The sequence below is a fragment of the Dendronephthya gigantea genome, unplaced genomic scaffold (assembly GCF_004324835.1).
Source record: "Dendronephthya gigantea isolate DGI-Jeju-01 unplaced genomic scaffold, DenGig_1.0 000113F, whole genome shotgun sequence".
NCBI classification, from domain to species: Eukaryota; Metazoa; Cnidaria; class Anthozoa; order Malacalcyonacea; family Nephtheidae; genus Dendronephthya; species Dendronephthya gigantea.
In genome coordinates, this window is record NW_021163123.1 from 622,627 (window position 1) to 644,821 (window position 22,195).

Consider the following 22,195-nt stretch of genomic DNA (forward strand, 5'->3'; position numbering starts at 1 on the left):
AAATTCATTGAAACTGTATCACAATTTATCTTTGGTAGACAAGAGGAAATATCCTCTTCATATAGTACATTAACAGGCTCATCTGTGGATGAATTAAAATCAATACCAATAAGATCAGGATGTATACTGGTTCCTAATTCAATATCAAATGGGAGGCTGGCAACATCATGCTCTTCTTCTATATTAACTAGTGTGATATATCAGTAAATTGATCATATAGATCATCATCAATCTCATATTCATTAGACATTTCGAGACATTTCGTTTCTTCACAATTCTCTAAAAACTTTGCTTCCCTATCGTCCCGGTATAAAGAAGCAGCAATTAGTTTCCCGACTTCGAATGGAAAGGATTATTACCAGTGTTTCTTTGTTGAGGGTGAAATACAGGAGGATCAGAACGAATATGTCCCTGTGAAAGCTGATGTTGCACGTCAGGGTGGATATATTGATTACCTTGAGGTGCATGCTGATAGTGAGGTTGCATACTAGGACGATGTGATATGCCTCTTGCTCTACAGGTACGAGCGATATGGCCAACTTTATTGCATTCGTTGCATATAGGTAATTCATCTGTTGTGCGACGGTGACGGTTAAAGGGCACACCAGAATTTGACGGGCGATGTGGGGGTATTAGGTACTGTGTCTGTCGCCGTACCTCCTCCCAAACTAATTTTACAATGTGGTCTGATTCATGCCTTGGATGAAATTATGAGGGCTGGCGCCAATTGTCGCGACTTGGGTTGCTTACTTCGTTAGATCTCGCAGGTTTTAGATAGTGATTATAGGCTGCTATATTTGGTACCTGGTTTTGGTCAGTTTTACTCACAAGATTCTCTAGATTTTTAACAACAGATTCGAGCTGAGATTCAAGCTTATATTGTGCTAAACCAGGCGTGCTCATTGACACGGCTTCCTTTAGTTGGGCAAAGTTTTCTGCCTCTACTAGACTTTTTGGTTGCCCTAGGATAACATGACTTTTTAAATCTGGTCGAATGCCCTGAATAAAATAGTGCATGCTTTCGATGTCGCTTAAACCTAACTGTTTAGACATGCGCCTTAATTCTGCTACATAGTTAGCCACAGACTCAGTTCCATGCTGCTTTCTCGCTGACAATTGCTGACGCAAAAGCCAAATTGATTCCGGATTGCTAAACTAGTCCTTGACACAACATGTGGTTCGTCGCATATTTCAAGCCAAAGCAAATAAGTAAGGAAATAACATGTACCTGAAACAGAGCAGATAGATAGATAGAATGTCTTTAATGTTTCGACTTCGCGTCGCGTCGTCGTCGGTCCGTTTCTTTAGGCATGTTGTAAAACATGGACTGGACTGGACTTGTAAAGTATGGACTGGGCTGGACTGGACTTGTAAAACATGGGCTTGTAAAACATGGATTTGTAAAACATGGACTTGTAAAACATGGACTTGTAAAACATGGACTTGTAAAACATGGACTTGGGAAACATGGACTTGGGAAACATGGACTTGGGAAACATGAACACCAATCTTCGAATTTGTTGGTTTCAGCTCATTAAACACACAAAAACACATTACAAAATATCTTGCCACTCTCTGTATGAGGCGCCGAACCGGACAAAATTGTCTTTTAGAAAAAAATATGTGTCAAACTACGAAAGTTTGCTTAAATGCAAAAATATATCCACTCAACTCTTGATAAGTATCTGCTAAACTTAATTAATTGGTTCTGATCTCAATATATATCGGACAAACTTGAAAAATATATGCTAAACTTAAAATTTTTGTGTTCAACTTAAAATATACATGTTAATATTTTCATAAATATTGGCTAAAGTTGGTATCGCCATGGCAAACTAAACTCAACCACGAAAATAATTGTGAAATTTTATAAAATTTGCCAAACTCCAAAAATACATGCCTTTCGAAAAATATATGTTCTAATTAAGATGCTTTGCGGGCTTGTTTACATCATGTGAAATTAGTGAAAATGCAACGGCCGCCATTTGTAGCGGATTCTGCGATTGTCGAAGATGCTAAACCAGAATGAACTACAATTTCACTTGAGTAACGCGTTGCAAAGAATAAGTGAACTGGAAAACGCTAATATTTTAAGTGCAATAAGAGCGATGGTAAGAAATGACGAGTTCACAGGAAATCAGGTATTGAAAAAATGAACAGTAAAAATGCCTGTTTATCGCAGAGACGGTCAGAACGTCGTCAACGTTGAATGGGTGTCATTTTTACAGTCAGCCAAATCAATTATAACCGGCGTAGCATCTCTATTAACAGAAACCATTACTGAGGATGCCTTAAGTAGAATCGATCATTTGGAGGTCTTAAATAATCGATTAGAATGTACGTGCTCCTTCTTTACGACCCTACTGAACAACACGAACAATGATCAAGAAACATTCGGTGTGCTTGCAAGCGCTTTAAACAGCCTAATGTCCATTCAAAGGGCACTTAGTCTTGAGATGGAACGGCTCCAATCAATCAATGATGAGCAATGTTACAGGTGTCCAGTTAATCATACAAACAGACCTGGTCGACCAAAATATGATATTACAAAGAATCAGCTTGAATTTTTGCGAAGCAAGCACTTTTCCTGGGTTAACATAGCCAAACTGCTGCATGTGTCTACTCGAACATTGAGGAGGAGAAAAAATGAATTAGGTATGAATGATGAGTTTTCTGCTATTTCGGAGGAAGAACTTACCCAAGCTATGGAAGACATAAGGAAAGTGACCCCAAATATTGGTCAGAGTAGGATGGTTGGTGCCCTTCGGGCTAGAGGGCTGCATATACAAAGGCATAGAGTGAGGAAATGCCTAAAAAAAATTGATCCTATCGGAACAGCACTTAGATGGAACTTGACAATCTACCGGCGTAAGTATCATGTTCCACACCCAAATGCACTGTGGCACATGGACGGCAACCACAAGCTGATACGATGGCGCATAATAATTCATGCATGTATTGATGGTTACAGCCGACTTATTATTTACCTGCAATGTGCAAATAATAACCGAGCCTCAACTGTTCTAGAGTTTTTTGAACATGGAGTCACAGAGTTTGGTTTACCATCAAGAGTCCGTTCTGACCATGGCTTGGAAAATGTTAGTGTTGCACGCTATATGCTTACTAATAGGGGTTGTGGCAGGGGCAGTATGATAACCGGTAAATCTGTGCATAACGTTAGAGTTGAACGCCTCCACAGAGATGTTTACTGTGGGGTACTTTCTCATTATGTCTGGCTGTTTACGACTATGGAAGAAGATGGTTTGCTTGACTGTCTTAATGAACATCACCTTTTTGCATTACACTATGTGTTTATTCCGAGAATTCAAAATTCTCTTGACGAATTTAAGTGCCAATGGAATAGCCACCCTGTTAGTACGGCTGAGAACCTAAGTCCAGAACAAATGTTCATCAGGGGAACTATGACCAATTGCAATAGGAATATACTGGCAGAAGAGAATGCCCATGAACAACTTGGTGCCGGTGTAGATTTAGACGAAGATGGAACTGTCTTAATCAGTGATGATGATTACGATGTTTCAGTACCACAAGTAAATGTCAGTGAAGAGCTAACCAACTTGGTACATGAAACTATTAATCCCTTAGATGACGATGGATATCATGGTGTAAATTTATATAGAGCATGCGTAGGTCTGCTATGTGAAACAACAACCAATCAATAGTGTATCCAGTTTTTTAATTTTAATGAAATGTCAAAGTTACATTATAAAAATATGACATTGTTTCAGAACAGAAACAAACTGGCGTTTAAGGCCTGGTTTAGACCTCAAACTTTTTATTTGCCAAAATTGATATTATGGAGCTAAAAGACTTCGTTCAAGTTCATTTGCGTTCAATTCCACACAAAAAGTTTGATGTAAGGAATAGGCCTATTAAAAGTCAGTTAAGCATGCAAGCGGTGATTGATATGGTAAAGCCTTCAGGAGTTTAGCAGCAAACAACTGAAGGAAAACATTGAGTTGAATTAGAAGGCAACTATACTAGTTGGTTTATATTTGAATTGGATCCGCTAATTCCCTAAAATTTTGGACTAACACCGATTTATTTTTAAAAAAATCAATTGAATTTTCTTGTTTGTGGTCAGGGGTATTCAAGCCATTTAACAAATGCATAATTATCACTGCTACAAAAAAACTGTTAAAAAATTGGTACACAATGGTTACTTTCTTTAGTTTATGTAATTATGTAATAGTACTGTATTTCATCAAAATCTTTTAGCCTGCAATTGCTGAAAATCACCATTTGCATGTTCAACATAAGAAGTAACTACTAACACAAGACTAATAAAAAATTGGCTAAAACTAGCTGAGATTAACCTTAAAAGTACCTCAAGCTAAATAAACCAAATATTAACTGTAAACAAAATATTAACAAAACCTTGACTTAACGTCTTACACCTAAAGCTGGTTTAAACAATATGGAATGACCATGACAATTTATCAGCTAAGATATTACTAAACTCCTCAGCTAGGTCATTATAAATTGGTATGTACTTGGGAGCTCCAGCAATGGTGCACAAGTATGTGCGACTGGCCGCCTAGCAAAACCTTGGACAACCACAAATGCAACCTTAATCTGTTTAGTTACAATAATATCACTACCAGTCGTAAATTGAAGAAATCGTGTTAAAGACTGACCCTGTAGAGACTTTACGTACTGCTTTAAAAAATCGAAACATTGGTTTTCAGCATCCTTAGATGGCTCACACTTGAATAGTTTTATTACCTTACGGGTTGTCGGACGCTTTTCATCATACATTTTCCTAACTCCTTCAATAGATTGGAAAGGAGGAAACGACTTTAATGCATGAATATAAGGGGTCCAACAGTGGACAACGTATTTTGGCTTTTGCACAAGTTCTTGGTGTGCAAGCTCAGAAAATAATGACATTATGTTTTCTCTACTTGGTATGCGAAAACACTTGTATGAACTCAATAGTTCTAATACTTCATCATCATTAGGAGATAACTCCTCATCCCTACACTTATCAAAGGTCTCGCGCTCATCATCAGAGATGTACATTCTGAATGATTGTATCAAGTCTTGATGAGTTAAACTTTCTTCCTCAAAAAGGCAAGTAGCAATAAATACTGAGGAAAATGAAATTGGGAAATATTTTTCCCTGATGTAGCCATAAATAAGAATCCTAACAATTGCCACCCATTCCATTTTTTGATGATCATGCCTAATTGCAGGTACTTTCTCCTGCACACCTACAGCCAAGGAATCAAAAAATTGCTGCCAAAAGCTTGTAAGAACATCCCTGGCTACACCTACCCCTTCACCCTTTTCAGGCAAGCCATTAAAACCTACAACAGTAAACATTAAAAGATTACTTAGGATGTCTGGATCTTGAAAAAGGATAATCATGTCCTTTTTGATGGTGGTCCTGTGCACTGTTACAGCTCTCACTGAATAATTTTCCATCTGCCCAGGTGTCAAAGGGTGCACTAAATTAGGCAAAAAGCAATTATATGTATTTGAAACTGACAACATCAAATAGGAAAATTTTATATACTAAAGGCGCTGTTACACTATGCAATTTTCCTTGCAACTTACAATGCAAATATAATTTTGAGGGATGTTAATTAGTAAAGAGTGTTCGAAATGCTAAGAAAACGTTAGTAGATCGTGAGAAATGTTCGTATTTGTCAACTTTAGATGCCTCAGGAGTAGAATTGCATTGCAAGTTGCAAGGAAAGTTGCATAGTGTAACACCGCCTTAAGTTACTTATAAATTTTAACAAATTAATTTTATAATTTCTGTCTTAATACTTTGTCAATTACCAAAAAATAATGCTCAAAACAAAATTAAACAAAATGAACTAGAACAGTTTGAACACAAACAGTATGAACTAATCTGGACTTTTTGCTGCTTTTATTTTCATCTTGTCAACTTACCATTTGCACAGCTTGGTTCAAGAAAACTATTGGGCAAGTCATCAAGGTCTGGCAGTTCTGGCAATATTATTTCAGAAACATCATTAACTTGTTCCACATTTACAGGGTCTAAAATTTTAATTTTTAAAGGCTTTTTGTGTATCACATTTTGAAAAATATGACAAAATACATGTGACAAAGACCTAACATTACATTATGAGAATCCATGGGGGACAACATAACTGATTTGTGAAACTGAAACAAGGCAGTGAATATTGTTTGGTTCATGCATTTTACTTAACTCACCATTAACCTGTTCATCAAGTACAGCAGGCATTGATATCAACTCTGAAACGTCCTCTACATTCACATGTTCTAAAATTTTTATAAATTAATAATTAATTATTTAGATCATTCACTTCAATACTTGCAAAATAATTGACACACCATCAACTGGTTCATCAAAAATATCAGGTAAGGTAGCAGGAACTGGGATTGAATCTAAAAATATAGAAACTATACATGTTGAAACTATATTTGTTCATATAATTGCTTATATGATTTTAGCAAAGCCTACAATTGTTACATGAAGAAACCCTCAATTGTATGCCTTGCAACAAATTACATTGAGTTTCTCTAACCCACCATTATTCTTAACTGAATTAATTAGTATTCAAGCCAAGAATTGTGATTTTGATTGCTACAAGCTAGATGATAATTAACACAAACTAATTATATATATGAATATATACTGTATCATATTAGTTGACAGCATGTTAATAACAAAACTCCATGTAAACCATCAAAAATTAACAGCTTATACCAGACTCCCATTTACCTGTTCCTTTAATATCTTCAATTTCTATGAGTTCTGGTTCTTGGACTTCTTGCTTAATTATAAACTCTTCATCATCAAATTGATCATGACTGTCACAACCAGCAAGTTTTTCTATTGAGCGTATGTATACAGCACCTTGGCCTGACAACTTCAGAAGCATGTTGCAGTTCATCATGACACCAGGAGCTAAATTTGGCAAAACGAGTTTTCCATAGGAGGCCTGTAATAAGTAAATATAATGTGAACATTACATGCCTATCAGGGAGCTTAAATGGGACTGGTAATCAAAGAATACCCTGGATTTGTTTTCATGCAACAATTTAATACATTGTTCTAAGGAAGAATTTATAACACAGGCATTGTTATAAGAGATTACAGGTCTATGTTTTTGTAGTATACATACATAATTACGTACCTTGACGTATTCATAACCACAACATTGGATCTGGGGAAAGACTTTTTCTATTTCTCTTTTCAAAGTAACATTATCCCATTCTCTTACAAAAGGAAAGCTGTGAATAACGAAACCATCACTTTCTAAAGTAACCCGAGAAGAATGAGTAGGAACTGAAGTTTGAATTGGGTCCGGAACCAACACCAAGTCTTTGTGAACTGCTTTCGGCTTGATTTCTACTTTAGAGCTTGACGTACGCTTTCGCTTTTTCTTGTTGACACCAAAAGGAGTCGCCGAAGCCCGAGTCAACGGCATTTGTGTTGACCTTATGGTTGAATTGATAGAGGGAATTACTGGAATTTCAGCGCTGTTTGACTGCAAATTTGCTAAGCTGGGAAAACTCCTTCGCAGTTCTTCCGTTAAGGTTAACCTACTGTTTCCTCTGGAATTGTTCGTCGAACAGGTCTGGTTATTAGGAGAAATATTAGCGTTTTCCAGTTCACTTATTCTTTGCAACGCGTTACTCAAGTGAAATTGTAGTTCATTCTGGTTTAGCATCTTCGACAATCGCAGAATCCGCTACAAATGGCGGCCGTTGCATTTTCACTAATTTCACATGATGTAAACAAGCCCGCAAAGCATCTTAATTAGAACATATATTTTTCGAAAGGCATGTATTTTTGGAGTTTGGCAAATTTTATAAAATTTCACAATTATTTTCGTGGTTGAGTTTAGTTTGCCATGGCGATACCAACTTTAGCCAATATTTATGAAAATATTAACATGTATATTTTAAGTTGAACACAAAAATTTTAAGTTTAGCATATATTTTTCAAGTTTGTCCGATATATATTGAGATCAGAACCAATTAATTAAGTTTAGCAGATACTTATCAAGAGTTGAGTGGATATATTTTTGCATTTAAGCAAACTTTCGTAGTTTGACACATATTTTTTTCTAAAAGACAATTTTGTCCGGTTCGGCGCCTCATACTCTCTGCCCCAACCTTAATTTGCCGTCGAAATTGGACGGCGATGACGAAATAGAAAACCTCTACTATTTACAGGCATACATTTGTATCATATATAGTTAGATTGCGGTAATTAGCCTTTCTCACGTCGATGTTAGAACTGACTTGGTTTGTACGTCGACACTCCGACTAACACCAAAGTCACTCAAACGGCAGACAATTGGACAAGCGTGATAAGCTTTACCATAAGAGAAGTATCATCCCTGCTATTGCACATATGTTGATTACATACCAAAATGTTCCCAGGTTTTAAATCACGATGCGCTGTATCATAGCTGTGAAGATAGTCCAGGCCAGTGATGACATCTTTCATGCATACAGGCAAAACCTCCGAAAATGATGAAAAATTATACTCCGCGTCTACAAACTGGAGAAAATCGGCTAGAGAACTGACGCTGTTATCAACTCCAAATATGCCAAAGTTAAAACAGGAATACTGCATCATGATTGCATATGGTTTGGTACACAGCCCCAAAAATTCTGTGATGTTTCTGTGCCCTTTAATACTATTAAAAATAGTCGCTTCTTTAACAAATCGAGCCGCAAAATCAAGAGAAGCATTCTTTAGTTTTTTTACTACGCCATCCTGTTGGCTGGTAGCGTCGTGAACATATTTTGCCAGGTGTACGGAACCAAAACTACCAGAACCGAGCTTTTTCTGCTTTATTATATTAGCCCATTCAAATTTTGGTAAAACAGGCTTATCGTTTGGCTTTTGCGTCAGTTTGGAAAGCTTGAAACTACCGAACATTTTGGTTTACAGACCTTTACATTGTTGGAGACTGACAGAGATTAAATAAGTAATTTGATATACTCGTGTGATGTACTCGCCCAAGGCAAAGTCTGGGCAGCCTATGATTTGTTATGAAATAATAAACCGGCACGCGCTTAACGCGCGCGTAACCATTTTCCATTTAATTTATTTTTCAATTGAATTGTAGTGTCTGCTTGATATTGACACAGAGTAAACAAATAAAGCAATAGATACATGCAGAGCTGTCTATTACTTACTCCGTAATATTGGCGGCAGAGAGTGTTCATGTCTTACAAGTTCAAGTCCATGCATGTTTTACAAGTCCATGTTTTACAAGTCCATGTTTTACAAGTCCATGTTTTACAAGTCCATGTTTTACAAGTCCATGTTTTACAAGTCCATGTTTTACAAGTCCATGTTTTACAAGTCCATGATTCATTGTTCCACAATGTTTCATTGTTTATTTGTGCATCGCCCGTGCATATACAACGTATCTCAGTCATATTGCTTATATAACACATGCCTTCAGTTTGTCGAAACATGTTTGCTTTAAAAAGAATCGTGATATGCTTACGAAAATTCATAAAACCAAAGTTAAAATGCTCCAAAAAAGGAGCTACTTTCGTTCGTATTTATAATGACGCGTTGTTTTTTTAATATACTAACAAATATAACATCTCCTTTTTTGAGACTGCGAACACTACCCGTATAGGACGTGTAGAAGCCACTTTTCCTTCCTTGGAAACCGTTGGATGCCACCGATCTCAGCAAGAGGCTCTTTTTTGCCCCAGTTAACATGACACACGAAAAATACCGAGTAGCTCCCGTCGAACTCGTCTAGCCTTGGGCTGGAAGAGTGAAATGTAACTTAAAAATACAACTGAGCGTATACTAAGTAATTGCCCGTTTCGGTGATGGTCACTGCGTCTAAACGCACCAGGCGAGGTCACTTCAGGACTTGCTTGGCCCAATCCATACATCCTGTATTTCTAAAATAAAAAATTGGTTTGAGAATGTGTGCGCATGTTCTACGAGATTGACCACAAATCAGTAGGAACTTACCATCATGAAATATGCCACTATTGCTACTGCATGTATCCGGTTAAATGGATCACAGGTCGTGACTCGTTCGTCTGTAATCACATTCAACGTAGTTAGATTCGAAATAGGAAAAAAGCAATATTACAAGACACTACTACACTGCAAAAAAAAAAATCTCATTTGAGTAAATATTACTCCTCATTCGGTAAAGGGAAACTTTACTCTTCCTTGCGAGTAAACGAAAACTCAAAATGTTGAGTAAAGTGTTAGAGGAACTTTTACTCTAATTTTTGCTTATTATTTACTCAACTATGAGTAAATTGATGAGTAAAATTTACTCAAGCTTACGCATGAGATTTAAATACTCAAAAATTTGAGTAAATGTAAAGTTTCACTCTTTTCTTGAGTAAACGCTGTGAGTAAACGCAGCGTTTACTCAAATCTTGAGTAATTTACAATATGTAACATTTACTCAAAATTTTGAGTAAATACCACGTGTATCATTTACTGAAAAGAATACGTATTCTTTACTCAAAAGAAAGAGTAAAACTTTACTTTTACTCAAATTTACTAGTATATAAATAACTTTTGCTACGAAACTATATATGCTATACATTTATATCCAGTACTTGCCTGGGAATATTTGTCCAAAAGATTTATTTTGGCGGTTAAAATGCAAAGGATATTGGTTCATACATTTTAAAATTTCATATCATACTACAAATTAATTTATTTTGAGAAAACAACCCACTATTTTGCATGTATTCTGTATAAGTCAATATTTGAAACTCGACGTTTCAAGAATTATAAATGGGCAAGCATGAAGTACCAAATAGCTGACAATTGTCTATTTACTGCAAATAGTCCACCCTGTATCGCAAAACGACAAACGATTTATTTGAGTTGTTGTCAAATCCTTTATGGTTTCCTAAAGGATGGAAATCTTGCAAAGCGACTTGCTTTATATAATCCGTATCACGACATTAACTCGCGTAATACGCATTTAAATGTTCTGCATATTCTGCCACTTCTAACGTTATGTATTGGAATATTACAATTCCCGAGACAAGTAACACCTTGGTTATTTTGCCGAAGGTTGGTTGACCATAGTGTAGCCCAGTAACGATAACACAGCCTTCTGAGTAACGAGTGCCATATATCTTAACCCAAGACATCCTGTAAGGCAAAGTTGAACATCGTTTAGTTGCTAAATATATTTGTACAATATGTAAAACGACCCTTTTTGTGTGGCTTCGTTTAGGCTCTTCTAACGTCCGGGATCGTCGGGTCGTTTGGGGAGACAGCTCTTTACAAATACTCACAGAACACACACATATATTTATAACTCTTTATTCGTGCTTCGGTGTTTGAGATGTGCTCTTCCCGTGCTCCTGTATCAACTAACTGTTTTCTGCTTAATCATACTGTGCTATATCGCTACATGATATCCCTTTTCAATAACCCATTGTTCATTGTGCATATTACGTGTATCATGTTTCCTATATTACAAATACCTAATGTACAGCTATATATAGTTGTATCTAATGAAGACGCAATGGTTAACATTATTATGCTAGATGATTACATAGTATTTTGCATAGAGCCCCAGATGCTTTCTAATGCCGCGTGAAATTCTGAGTTTCAAATTTGCTTTACAACGATACATGCATGCTCTTCTATTAAGTCTACAGCATTGAGAAAAACGTTTGGTATACAATAGGGTGGCATGCATGGATCCCTAAAGGCTTCAGAAGCTCCTCTACTCTCAGTTTAGCTTTTGAGCAATTCACATGTTGGTTTCATAAAAACCAACACCCTTCTTTCTACCTAGGGACTAATTGTATACATTGCACAGAATGATGTCTTTTTTATTATTATTATTATTATTATTAAAAAATACACATAAAGTAGCTTAGACAGCTAAATTGCAATGTGATTTACAGGTTCATAAATATAACTTAAAAAAATATTACATTTTAGAATTACAATAACTCATACTCTAATCTATATTACAAAGCTAGAAGTAAATTACAAAAGATTAGATTAGATTAAAATTACATACCAACTTACACAATAACTTTATTGTCATCATTAATTCCCTCATCAAATTCTTGAAGATCTTCACCAAAGTTACCTTCATATGCTGTTGTTTCCTTCCTTAAAAAACAAATATTCATCATAATTCTAAAAGTGCCACATTGTATAAGGTACATCCTGCTTGGGTGGAATAGCATAATCAACCCGTGTCAAAATAAAACAACTTTCACACTTTGGCATGTAGGCTTTTTTAAGGCTTTTTTAGACATTTTAGAGGCACAATAAAAAGGAAACAAATGAAAACTGATGCTTCCCACAAATTCTGCAAGCATGATTCACACAAGATTTTCTCTTCGGAGCCTACATAGCTCGTTTTCCGTCTCCGGGTTCTTCAAATCTTTCAACTCTTTAGAATGTTCTAGTAGCGTAGAGTTTATGGCTACGAAGTTTTCGATAAATTCCTTCTTTAGATCTTGCAGCTGATTATTTCTTCTCATACACTAAGCTTTGCGAAGATGAAAATTCTTTGCCGCAAGCACTTTGTCTACCTACCTACTAATCGAACCATCTAGTAGCTGGTTCCCTCCGAAGTTTCCCTCAGGATAGCTGGAGTTCATACATGCAGTTTTATCAGGTAAAGCGAATGATCAGAGGTCTTAGGGTCGAAATGACCTTAACCTATTCTCAAACTTTAAATTGGTAAGAAGTCCGACTTGCTCGATTGAAGCCGGACACTCGAATGCGAGCTCTTAGTGGGCCATTTTTGGTAAGCAGAACTGGCGATGCGGATGAACCGAACGCCGAGTTAAGATGCCGAAGTCGACGCTCATCAGATCCCACGAAATAATAATAATAATAAAATAATAATAAAAAGTATTTCTATAGCGCACAACCAAATTGTGTTCTGTTCTAGGCGCTTTACAGTAAAATCTAATATTAAAACTATTAAAATATCTAAATCATTAACAAACCTAATAATATAAATGTTAAGACCAACGTCATACATATTCAAAAATAAGTTAAAAAGATATGTTTTAAGATTTTTTTTAAAAACAGGGTATGACCACCAGAGTGCGTCGCTCCAGCAACGTGCTGCTTCAAGTCAGATGAAGCTAGAAGATCTAGGAACTGCTTAGCAAGAGGGTCATTTGAATTATCCAAATGAAAATTGAAATCTCCAACGATCAAAAGTTGTCTGGGTGATGCAATAATTCCTTACATGAAAGATGAAAACTCTTCAAAGAATAAAGTGGATGTCAGCGAGTTAGCCGATGAAGGTGGCGGTCGATATACAACTATAACTCTAATGGGTACAATGTCCAAAAAGGAACAATCAAGATATTCAAATGATCTAAATTCCTCCTGTACATTACAATTGATATTAAGGCTCTCTTTGAATAAGAGACCGACACCACCACCAATTGATCCATGCCTTGGTGTATGCAAAAATTTGTAGCCTGTTAGACATAAGTCTCCAATAGTTAGTTCATTCCCATTTGGAGCGAGCCATGTTTCCGTTAAAGCAAAAACGTCAATATTATTATCCACAGCAAAATTCTTAATCATCATGGTCTTGTTTCTGACAGATCTGGCATTAAAAAGGAAAAAATCAAGCAAATTAGTTTCATCACATTTAAAATTTATAGGTTCTATAGGCACTGTAATTAAGTTAGAGTGAAAACTGTTCATGTCCAAGTTCTCCTGCGGACCAATTCCAGGTGCCTGAGCCAGTCGGTCTGATACCAATGCCAAAAAACCTGATGCGCACGTCTCTGCTTATTTACTCGATTTGAGTTAACTCGCATTCGACGATGTGTAATACGTACTGGAATGCTATGAGTACGTTGATCTTGATCCCGTGAACAATTAGAGATTACATTTTCAACAGGAGCACTATAATGACAATTTTGTCTTTCCCTAATTTTCAATTTTGCTTTACTTGACTTGCTTGTTACACCGTTAGAAGTATACATTGCACGATGAGTAATTCGTACTGGAATTATTTGACTTCGTTGAACTTTAATTTGCAACTCATTAGAGTCAGCCTTATTGTTAGAGGCATTACAATAGCATTCATGTTCCGCACTGATTTCACATTGTGGTTTGATTGAACTTCCTACATTAGAGCAGGGTAAAGTATGAGCATCCACGCCATCAGACATATTTGGGAAAGCGCTAATAGTTTTTGATAGTATGCCAGTATTTGCCCCTGGGATGTCATCAGGGGTCTCAATTTGAATTGGATTTAAACAACTTGCAATTTGTTGTGTATTCAAGGTCATTGTTGATACCGAAGATGTTTGATGAGGCATAACATTTTCTTTGTTTTCCAATAAGCCCGTCCTCAGCTTATTTTCACGCTCTAAGGAGAAAAGCTTCTCATAGAGTGAAGCTAAATCCGATTCAAGTTGAATTCTTTTATCTTTTTCTTCAGTCAATTCTCGACTTAAACGACATATCTCTTGCTGGTATTCATTAAACGAAAGACAGACTTTCTGTGTGCTTTCCAAACTTTGTAGAGCATCAGTCCTTGATTGTAAAATCTCCATTTGTAGCCTGATATCTCTGAGTTCATCTAAAGCGAGTTCACACGAACAACCACCACAACAAGGATTATTCGTGGGACGAATAGGTGTCGCTTGCTCAGACGACTCCAATGTCGAACAACCCCCAAACAAGGAAGGTTTAGGTACATTTATAACTTCAGAAATACGGCTTTTAATGGCGTCAGCTGCTTTCCCTTCGAAGGAAATCGTTTGACTTTTACTGTACCATGTTAATAATAAATTACCGTTTAAAAAGCATGTCCAACTACCGCCGCCAGGTGACTTCCATACAATATCCTTTGCATTGACGTCTTTAAATTCACTCGCAATTAACGTCTTTAGTTGCGTAAGGGTTCCTCCCCAAATTAGTTTGTTCTTCTTCGTAGCAAATAAATCATATTCGACAGAATCGCTAGATTCTTTATCGATTATATTATGAATTGACATTATTGAGTCTTTCTACAGCCACTTGAGAACAAATTTAGAGTACAAATCTTTCTATCACTTTAAAAAAATCACGGAGCTCTGAAATCACGTCTGCACTCGGTCGAATGCAGATTACTCGGTGAAGGTTATTACTCGGAAAAGGTGTTAGTTGATATTGACAGCAGGACGGTGGCCATGGAAGTCGGAATCCGCTAAAGAGTGTGTAACAACTCACCTGCCGAATCAACTAGCCTTGAAAATGGATGGCGCTCAAGCGTCGCACCTATACTCCGCCGTCGGAGCCGTCAGGGCGCGGCGGTCGTGACGCAGCCTTTGGCGCGAGCCAGGGTGAAACGGCCGCCGGTGCAGATCTTGGTGGTAGTAGCAAATATTCAAATGAGAACTTTGAAGACTGAAGTGGAGAAAGGTTCCATGTGAACAGCAGTTGGACATGGGTAAGTCGATCCTAAGAGATAGGGAAATTCCGTTGCAAAGCGTCCCATTCGCGGACCGCCTATCGAAAGGGAATCGGGTTAATATTCCCGAACCAGAACAGGGATACTGCCACCTAGTGGCAGAAGCGGCAACGAAACCTAACTCGGAGACGTCGGCCAGAGCCCCTGGAAGAGTTCTCTTTTCTTTTTAACGGGCAACGTTACCCTGAAATCGGTTCAGCCGGAGATAGGGTTTCACATCCGGTAAAGCCCCAAACTTCTCTTGGGGTCCGGTCCGCTTTCGACGGCCCTTGAAAATCCGAGCGAGTCGTTCATTTTCTTGTCTGGTCGTACTCATAACCGCAGCAGGTCTCCAAGGTGAGCAGCCTCTAGTTGATAGAACAATGTAGGTAAGGCAAGTCGGCAAAATAGATCCGTAACTTCGGGAAAAGGATTGGCTCTAAGGGTTGGGTCTGTCGGGCTGGGACTTGAAGCGCGAGGACTCGGCGTCGGCTGACGGAGATGCGTGGCTCGCTGCGCGTCGAAGTCGGACTGCGAAGGGACGTCGCGTGGATTGACTCAGCTGTGACCGATTCGGCAGGCGATTAACAACCAACTTAGAATTGGAACGGACAAGAGGAATCCGACTGTTTAATTAAAACAAAGCATTGAGATGACTGGTGACTGGTGTTGACGCAGTGTGATTTCTGCCCAGTGCTCTGAATGTCAAAGTGACGTAATTCATCCAAGCGCGGGTAATCGGTGGGAGTAACTATGACTCTAAGGGGGTCATAAGGGGGGAGTTAACCTAAAAATTATGGTGTATGGAAAACCCTCATAGTTCACTGAGTTTATATCAAACCCCCCACAAAGTATATATTGACAGAGAGCTTATAACATGAGGAATCTAAAGAAGCTATTTACTGCACACAATAACCTATATTAAGGTGGCTCTGGGCCGATTGCCAAATTTTCGAATAGGCTATATTCAAGGAAAAATTGCACTTTCTGTATTTAAATGATTTAATTGATTTTTATCTTAAATCAACTAACACATAGTGATTTCTGTTTTGAGCATAGAAAATTTGTATACATTAAATAATAAAAAAAGTTATGGCCAATCAGATTTTAGCACCGAATTATAAAATATTGAAAATGCCATAACTTTCAAAATATTTGTCATGGAGTAAATTCCTATGCTTAAAACACAATGATGACTGAGTGGAACAATCACTGAAAATTTCAGTCAAATCTGTTGTAATGTACTTGAGATACCTTTTCTCAACCGTTGAAATAGTACGAAATGAGAAAATCGAGTTCAAAGTTTTCGTTACCAGTTAAAGTTTAGTATGTCATCATCTTACGTAGTTAAGGCCTTATTTTGAAAGTTCTAACAAACTATGTGATTCCTGTAAGAACTACCAAGAAGGCTCCTGACTCATATGTCACTCCTTCAGCATTGCGGAGGGCTTCTTCTCTTCTGACGTGCAACAGCTTCATTCCTTGGCGTCGCTTCTTTTCCTTATCACTTGCTTGCAAGACTTCTTCATTCTCTGCTGGTCTTTTGCATCACAGGCTTTCTTTGTGTTGTTCCCAGGAACATCTCAGAACACTGGCGGCAGGCAGTCTTTGTCATCATAGGTGGAGGTTTTCATCGCTTGATCCTGTTGCCATTTGCACCATGACGATTCGCCAACTGGGCAAAAGCGATGTTGTTGGGCAAGAGATTGTCCTTTCATACAAAATAGCAATAATGTTCTTTTTTCATTGATACTGCCACATCAATTTCTTGCTTTGTTGGATTCAATTTCTTAATTGTGTTCTGCCGTATTGCAAGTCCGTAATATTTTTGCAGCTGCAGAACTTTGGTCTCTGTCAACCGCCCACGACCCCCAACAGTTTTCCCATCATCAAGCCTGCCCTTGGTAGTTGACTTTAAATTCAAAAGGTGCTTCCCCATTCTCTTTTGCACATGGCCAACACAGTCTAGCTTCTCAACTTTCACATCGCCATAGACATCCTCAACGGAACTAAATGCCTTGCTATCACCGTCACTCACCATCCACTTGTACCTCATGTTATGAGTTTCGATTGATCTTTCCCATATGACAACAGCTCCTTCTGACTCCATTGCTGGAGAACCTCCCACAAAGTTAATGTCACATTTGTGAGTCAACAACCATTGCTCGAATTTTTCTTCGGTAACCTTTCCTTTCCTAATGGCACATTTCTGGCAAGCCTTCGACAGTACATGATAATCCAAAACTTCCCCAGTGTCAACAGAAATGACAAAAACCACACCTGTCAAGGATGTAAAGCCTCTCTTAGCCCAAGTACCATCAAAGGTGACAGCAACATCCAGTACATTATCATTAGTCAGTTCCGGATTTTCATCCAGTATCAATTTACGAAGCCTATTACCAGTTTGCTTCATCTCTTCCTTTGCTTCTTCTTCAAGAGACCCCATGATGCTTTCAACTTGCTTGTAGTAAGCAGGCTTACACATACAAGGCATGTTAAAAATGCTGCAAAAAGATGCCAGCACGGCGATTTATATCTTGCGACCGTCCTTCGACGACGGTTGACTCACTTCGACGTCCTTGCGACGGTTGACTCACTACATGAATCACATCCCAATGTAAACTCAGACATGAAACCAGAACGTTTCTCAGGGATTTCTTCAAGTGTCATATTTCCTGAAAAAAATTAAAAGTAATTAACCTTTAAAACAAGGTCACAGTATAATCTCAGGGATAATAATAATGAAAACAATCTATAAAAATAACTAAAATTAATGAAAAGGATAAATATAATGCACATATACTTTGTTTAAATACAACTTGCCAATTAAAGTTATATGAAAAAGTAAGTGCATTGAAACATGAAAAAATATTGAAGCGAATTTTACCTTCACCACAAACATGTTGTATACTTGACACAGCTGTGGACAAACAGTTCAGGCTAATAACTCGGTATTCATGACAGTTTTGAGGATTCTCAATCACAAACTCGGACTCAGCATCCTTACTGTCACCTCGCGTTTTCTTTCTTGAGGGTTCCAACGATATTTTGAACATCGACTTCATCTTGATTTTCGCATGTTTGAGATGTCTGACACGTGGACGAATTTGGGGTTATTTTTAGTTATTGCAGGCTAAATATGTGAATAATTAGTTAGCAAATAAATAACAAAATAATTTTTTTTATATATTTTTGGATTTTTTCAGTTTTTTTTAGTTATTAAACGTTCGATATGGTAGTTCTTTGCTTCTTCTTTGCCTTTTGTTGTGGCGTTCGGGACGTAGTATGGGTCTCTTTGCTGCCAGGATCACGTGTGTCGTTATCATCAGATGAATCTAAGAGTTGTACAAGATTCTGTTTTGTTGTCCGGCTTGACAATGCTGATCTGTTTTCATGACAATACGCATTTGTCATCATTTGACGCATTCCTTTAATTGTAGGGGCATTTTTGAACTCTTTCAAGTCTGGGGAGAAGGAGTCAAGAGATTTTTCGGCATAGAACTCCGGGTTGGAAAGAAGATACTTGATGGTGCAATAATGTGAACCAAGGAGAAACATCATGCCACCGACACGGAACATCTCCTGGAAGAATTCATCGGCAGATGTGTTTTCTTCCAGCATTGCTTGAAGAAATGATTTGAGGTCATCTTTTGTGGGCACTTCTTCTTGGTTCTTTGTGTTAAGCTTTTTCAGGGCTTGCAACAGTGGTTGCAGGTTCTCCATCATACCTGCGATTTTCGACTTTTTGTGGAAAGGGGAATCACCTTCGGATAGAGCTTGAAGGGTTTTTTTTATCGTTTCTGCGAATTCACTGGCGCCTATCTGCGGTCTTCGTAGCTATTCACAGTTGTAATGCGACAAGCGCTTGGCGACAACATCTTCTGTTAAAGATTTCTCTGCTTCCCCATATGGCTTTAAAAAGCATGTAGGAAAGTGACGGTAATAATTGACGCATTTAGAAGGCGAATCTGTCGTTGTTTTTGATTTTGAAAACATCTAAAGACAAAAGTACACGAATGTTAATTGCTTTGGTTTTATGATTTAGTATCCTTCACTTCAATTCGAGATATGGTACTTTAAATTTGAGATAGTATTAATGCAGAGTGTAACAAAAAGAGTCATGCTAATTGTGCCAGTCGTGTCACTGGGGTGAAAAATTCTGGCTTAAGTTTTTTCATAAAGTATATATCCTCTCGGCATTTTACTCTTGACAGTGCTACATATGCCGTGCCAGGAGGTACTGCATCAATGTCAAACCAGATTACTAATTGGTTAATGTTTGTCCCTGTGCCTTGCAGATTGTTGTAGCATGGGCTGGCGCAAAGAGATAAAGTGTTCTGGATGAGGCATTGCATTTTATAGTTACAGGATATATGGAAACGATTTTATCCGAAGGAAGTCGTAAATATACTGATTTGTTTTTTAACTCTGTAAAGGAAGCAATCTGATTGGCTGAGAAGCGTTTCACAGCGGGCCGGAATTTTGCATTCGGCCCGCTGCAAAATGCATCCGGCCCGCTGTGAAAAATGCAAGCAAAACGACAAAACCAAAGCAACGTACGGCTAAAATGTGTGAAAACCTTTCTGGAAAAGGCTAAATGAATGTTAAAAATAAAAAACATACCCGAAAAACTTCTTTTTTTTGGATTTTTTACGCCTTTTTTCGCTTGTCAATACGTTGTTTTTTTAATCGATTCGCCGTGATTTAGTTGCTATGGCAACAATATTTGCCATTTCATTGGCTGTTTCCCGACTAGGATATCCTTATAAGTTATAAGGAGTTGTTGACGTATTAAAATTCTAAAATGGCTTGCAGAATTTAAAATTTTTATAGTTTATTCATTAAATTTGTTGTATTTTTTTGTGTTTTATAAAGTCAAAAAAGTCAAGGTTAAAAAATAAACACGTTATTTACCGGCAGCTTCGGTCCGGATGCAAAAAACTGTGCCCTCGGTCTCAAAAACATCCCTCGGCCTACGGCCTCGGGCCGTTTTCGAGACCTCCGGCACAGTTTTTTGCATCCGGACCTCGCAGCCGGTAAATAACATATATTTATTGTGAACCATGTGGATGTTAGCTACTTGTCCATTAATAACACCGGCTGTCTTATTTCTATTTTGTGTTATAACCACACGCATGCCAACATAAAGATCGGTTGGAGGTAGATCAGAATCAAGTTGTAATGTGGCAGTAGGGGTTTGTTTCTTAAATATGGTGTTGATTACAACCTCATTTGCTCGGTTTGCAGCACATTTTGTAAAAGTGATGTGTCTATCTCCGAAGCGATGCTGCGATTGTAATCTTATTTATATGCAGAAGTTAAAAAGGATTCATCATCAAAAGCACTAGGCAATTGCATAGTTTTTCCTATTTTACGAGCAAATAGTTGCTGTTGTCCTGCGTCTCCTGAGAGCAAAAATACTGGTCTAAAGAGAAGAACATTTAATGTCTTCAAAATGTGTTGAAAAATAGCTTGTGCCACCATTGAAATTTCATCTATAACTATTAAATCAAAGTTTGACAGATGCCAATTAATCGATGGTTGGTCATCTGATTCAGCATGAACCGTATCGCATGTAACTTCATCTGGTAACGATGTCTTGAAACAAGCAGCTAGAAGTCCAGTTGGTGCTGCCACAAGGATGTTGTAATCATTCTTTATTAGTTGATTCACTATTGATTTGATTGTGTAAGACTTTCCACAGCCTGCATGACCTGTAACAACAGCTGGCACTTTCCAGTCCACACCTGGCATGTCAAAGACAGGTTCTACGTTGTCAGCATAAGAAGTGTCAAGCTCATCCTGATGTTGAAGTTCATCCTCTTCATCAGAACTATCAAAATTGTGATGATCATGTTGTGAAGAGTGATTAAATGCTGAGTAATATTGTGTTATTTTCTTAATACATGACAAAATGTGTGATAAGATTTTCATTTGCAGCAGAAAGGCTACTTCAGCTATGGTGTGTATGCTATCAGCTAGGGTGTGTATGTATGCTAAAACTGTTGTAATGAAGACATCACGATTACCTTGCTTGTGAAAGTAATCAGAAATAATGTCATCATTTTCCCAGAAGTCTGAACAGTAATGTTAGCGGATGCAAACCATTGCAACTGTACTGGTAACTTCTCATGTTGGGGATGTTGCAACTCAGATAACTGTCTGTGTGGGTTATGCATAATGAGATACTAGAAGAAGTACTGGCTATTAAAAACTGAAAGCATCTTCAAGCCTACTAGTGTATAACCATTCTTATACTCCTTAGGTTGTTGTTTCACATGGTCAACACTGCGTATCCATTGTAATAGTGAGAGTTGTTCATGTTTGCTGGTCTATTACGATACTTTTCTGCAGTTTTGTCTTCGTTTTCTCTGTGGTTAGAGCGTTACAAATAGAGTGCGAAACACGAGCCGAACTATCAAAGCATCAATAACAAGGCTCCATACCAAGAAGAACCATTGCAGTTTTGAAAAGGGAGCTTGAAATCGGCACAACATGTTCGTTTTTCCGCGTCTGAAGTGCTCTCTCTTATACATGCCATTGCGCGAATGTAGAACTGGTTTGCCACAAACTAGAATTTATATAGAGCAGTAAAACTTAAACTTGGCTTCTTCATCAAGCCATCTGGATGCCTTTCGAAGACGGGGTAGAACAGGCTCGTCACTCAAACCGTTGGAGGATGTCAGTGTATCCTGGTAGAAAGTTGAAAATGATGCGTCGCTTCTCATGGATGTGTAGTATGTTGTCGAAAGACGAGCACCTTTAATCCCTTC

At 37.8% G+C, this 22,195-nt stretch overlaps 2 protein-coding genes and 1 pseudogene across 2 annotated transcripts; 1 reads left to right on the plus strand and 2 right to left on the minus strand.

Annotated features, from left to right (window-relative positions):
* The first annotated feature begins 1,582 nt into the window (after positions 1 to 1,582).
* On the plus strand, positions 1,583 to 4,491 carry LOC114535216. Its single transcript, XM_028556598.1, has one exon. The coding sequence runs from the start codon at positions 2,166 to 2,168 to the stop codon at positions 3,681 to 3,683; it is 1,518 nt and encodes a 505-aa protein (XP_028412399.1). The 5' UTR covers positions 1,583 to 2,165; the 3' UTR covers positions 3,684 to 4,491.
* Positions 4,489 to 8,119, minus strand: LOC114535234. The gene is made up of 6 exons (XM_028556613.1): positions 7,155 to 8,119; positions 6,740 to 6,959; positions 6,349 to 6,402; positions 6,208 to 6,276; positions 5,923 to 6,030; positions 4,489 to 5,471 (listed from the first exon to the last, which is right to left on the minus strand). Exons 1-6 carry the CDS (start codon positions 7,689 to 7,691, stop codon positions 4,489 to 4,491), a joined length of 1,971 nt encoding a protein of 656 aa, XP_028412414.1. The 5' UTR covers positions 7,692 to 8,119.
* Positions 8,120 to 16,799: 8,680 nt separating this feature from the next.
* LOC114535235 lies at positions 16,800 to 18,487 on the minus strand (annotated as a pseudogene).
* Positions 18,488 to 22,195: the final 3,708 nt, after the last annotated feature.

Coding starts and splice junctions, on each gene's coding strand:
- LOC114535234 (XM_028556613.1), bottom strand. CDS start 7,691: ATGCTAAACCAGAATGAACTACAATTTCACTTGAGTAACGCGTTGCAA. Junction 6,403..6,739: donor TGAAGATATTAAAGGAACAG/GTAAATGGGAGT, acceptor CTATATTTTTAG/ATTCAATCCCAGTTCCTGCT. Junction 6,031..6,207: donor ACTTGATGAACAGGTTAATG/GTGAGTTAAGTA, acceptor TTAAAATTTTAG/ACCCTGTAAATGTGGAACAA.
- LOC114535216 (XM_028556598.1), top strand. CDS start 2,166: ATGCCTGTTTATCGCAGAGACGGTCAGAACGTCGTCAACGTTGAATGG.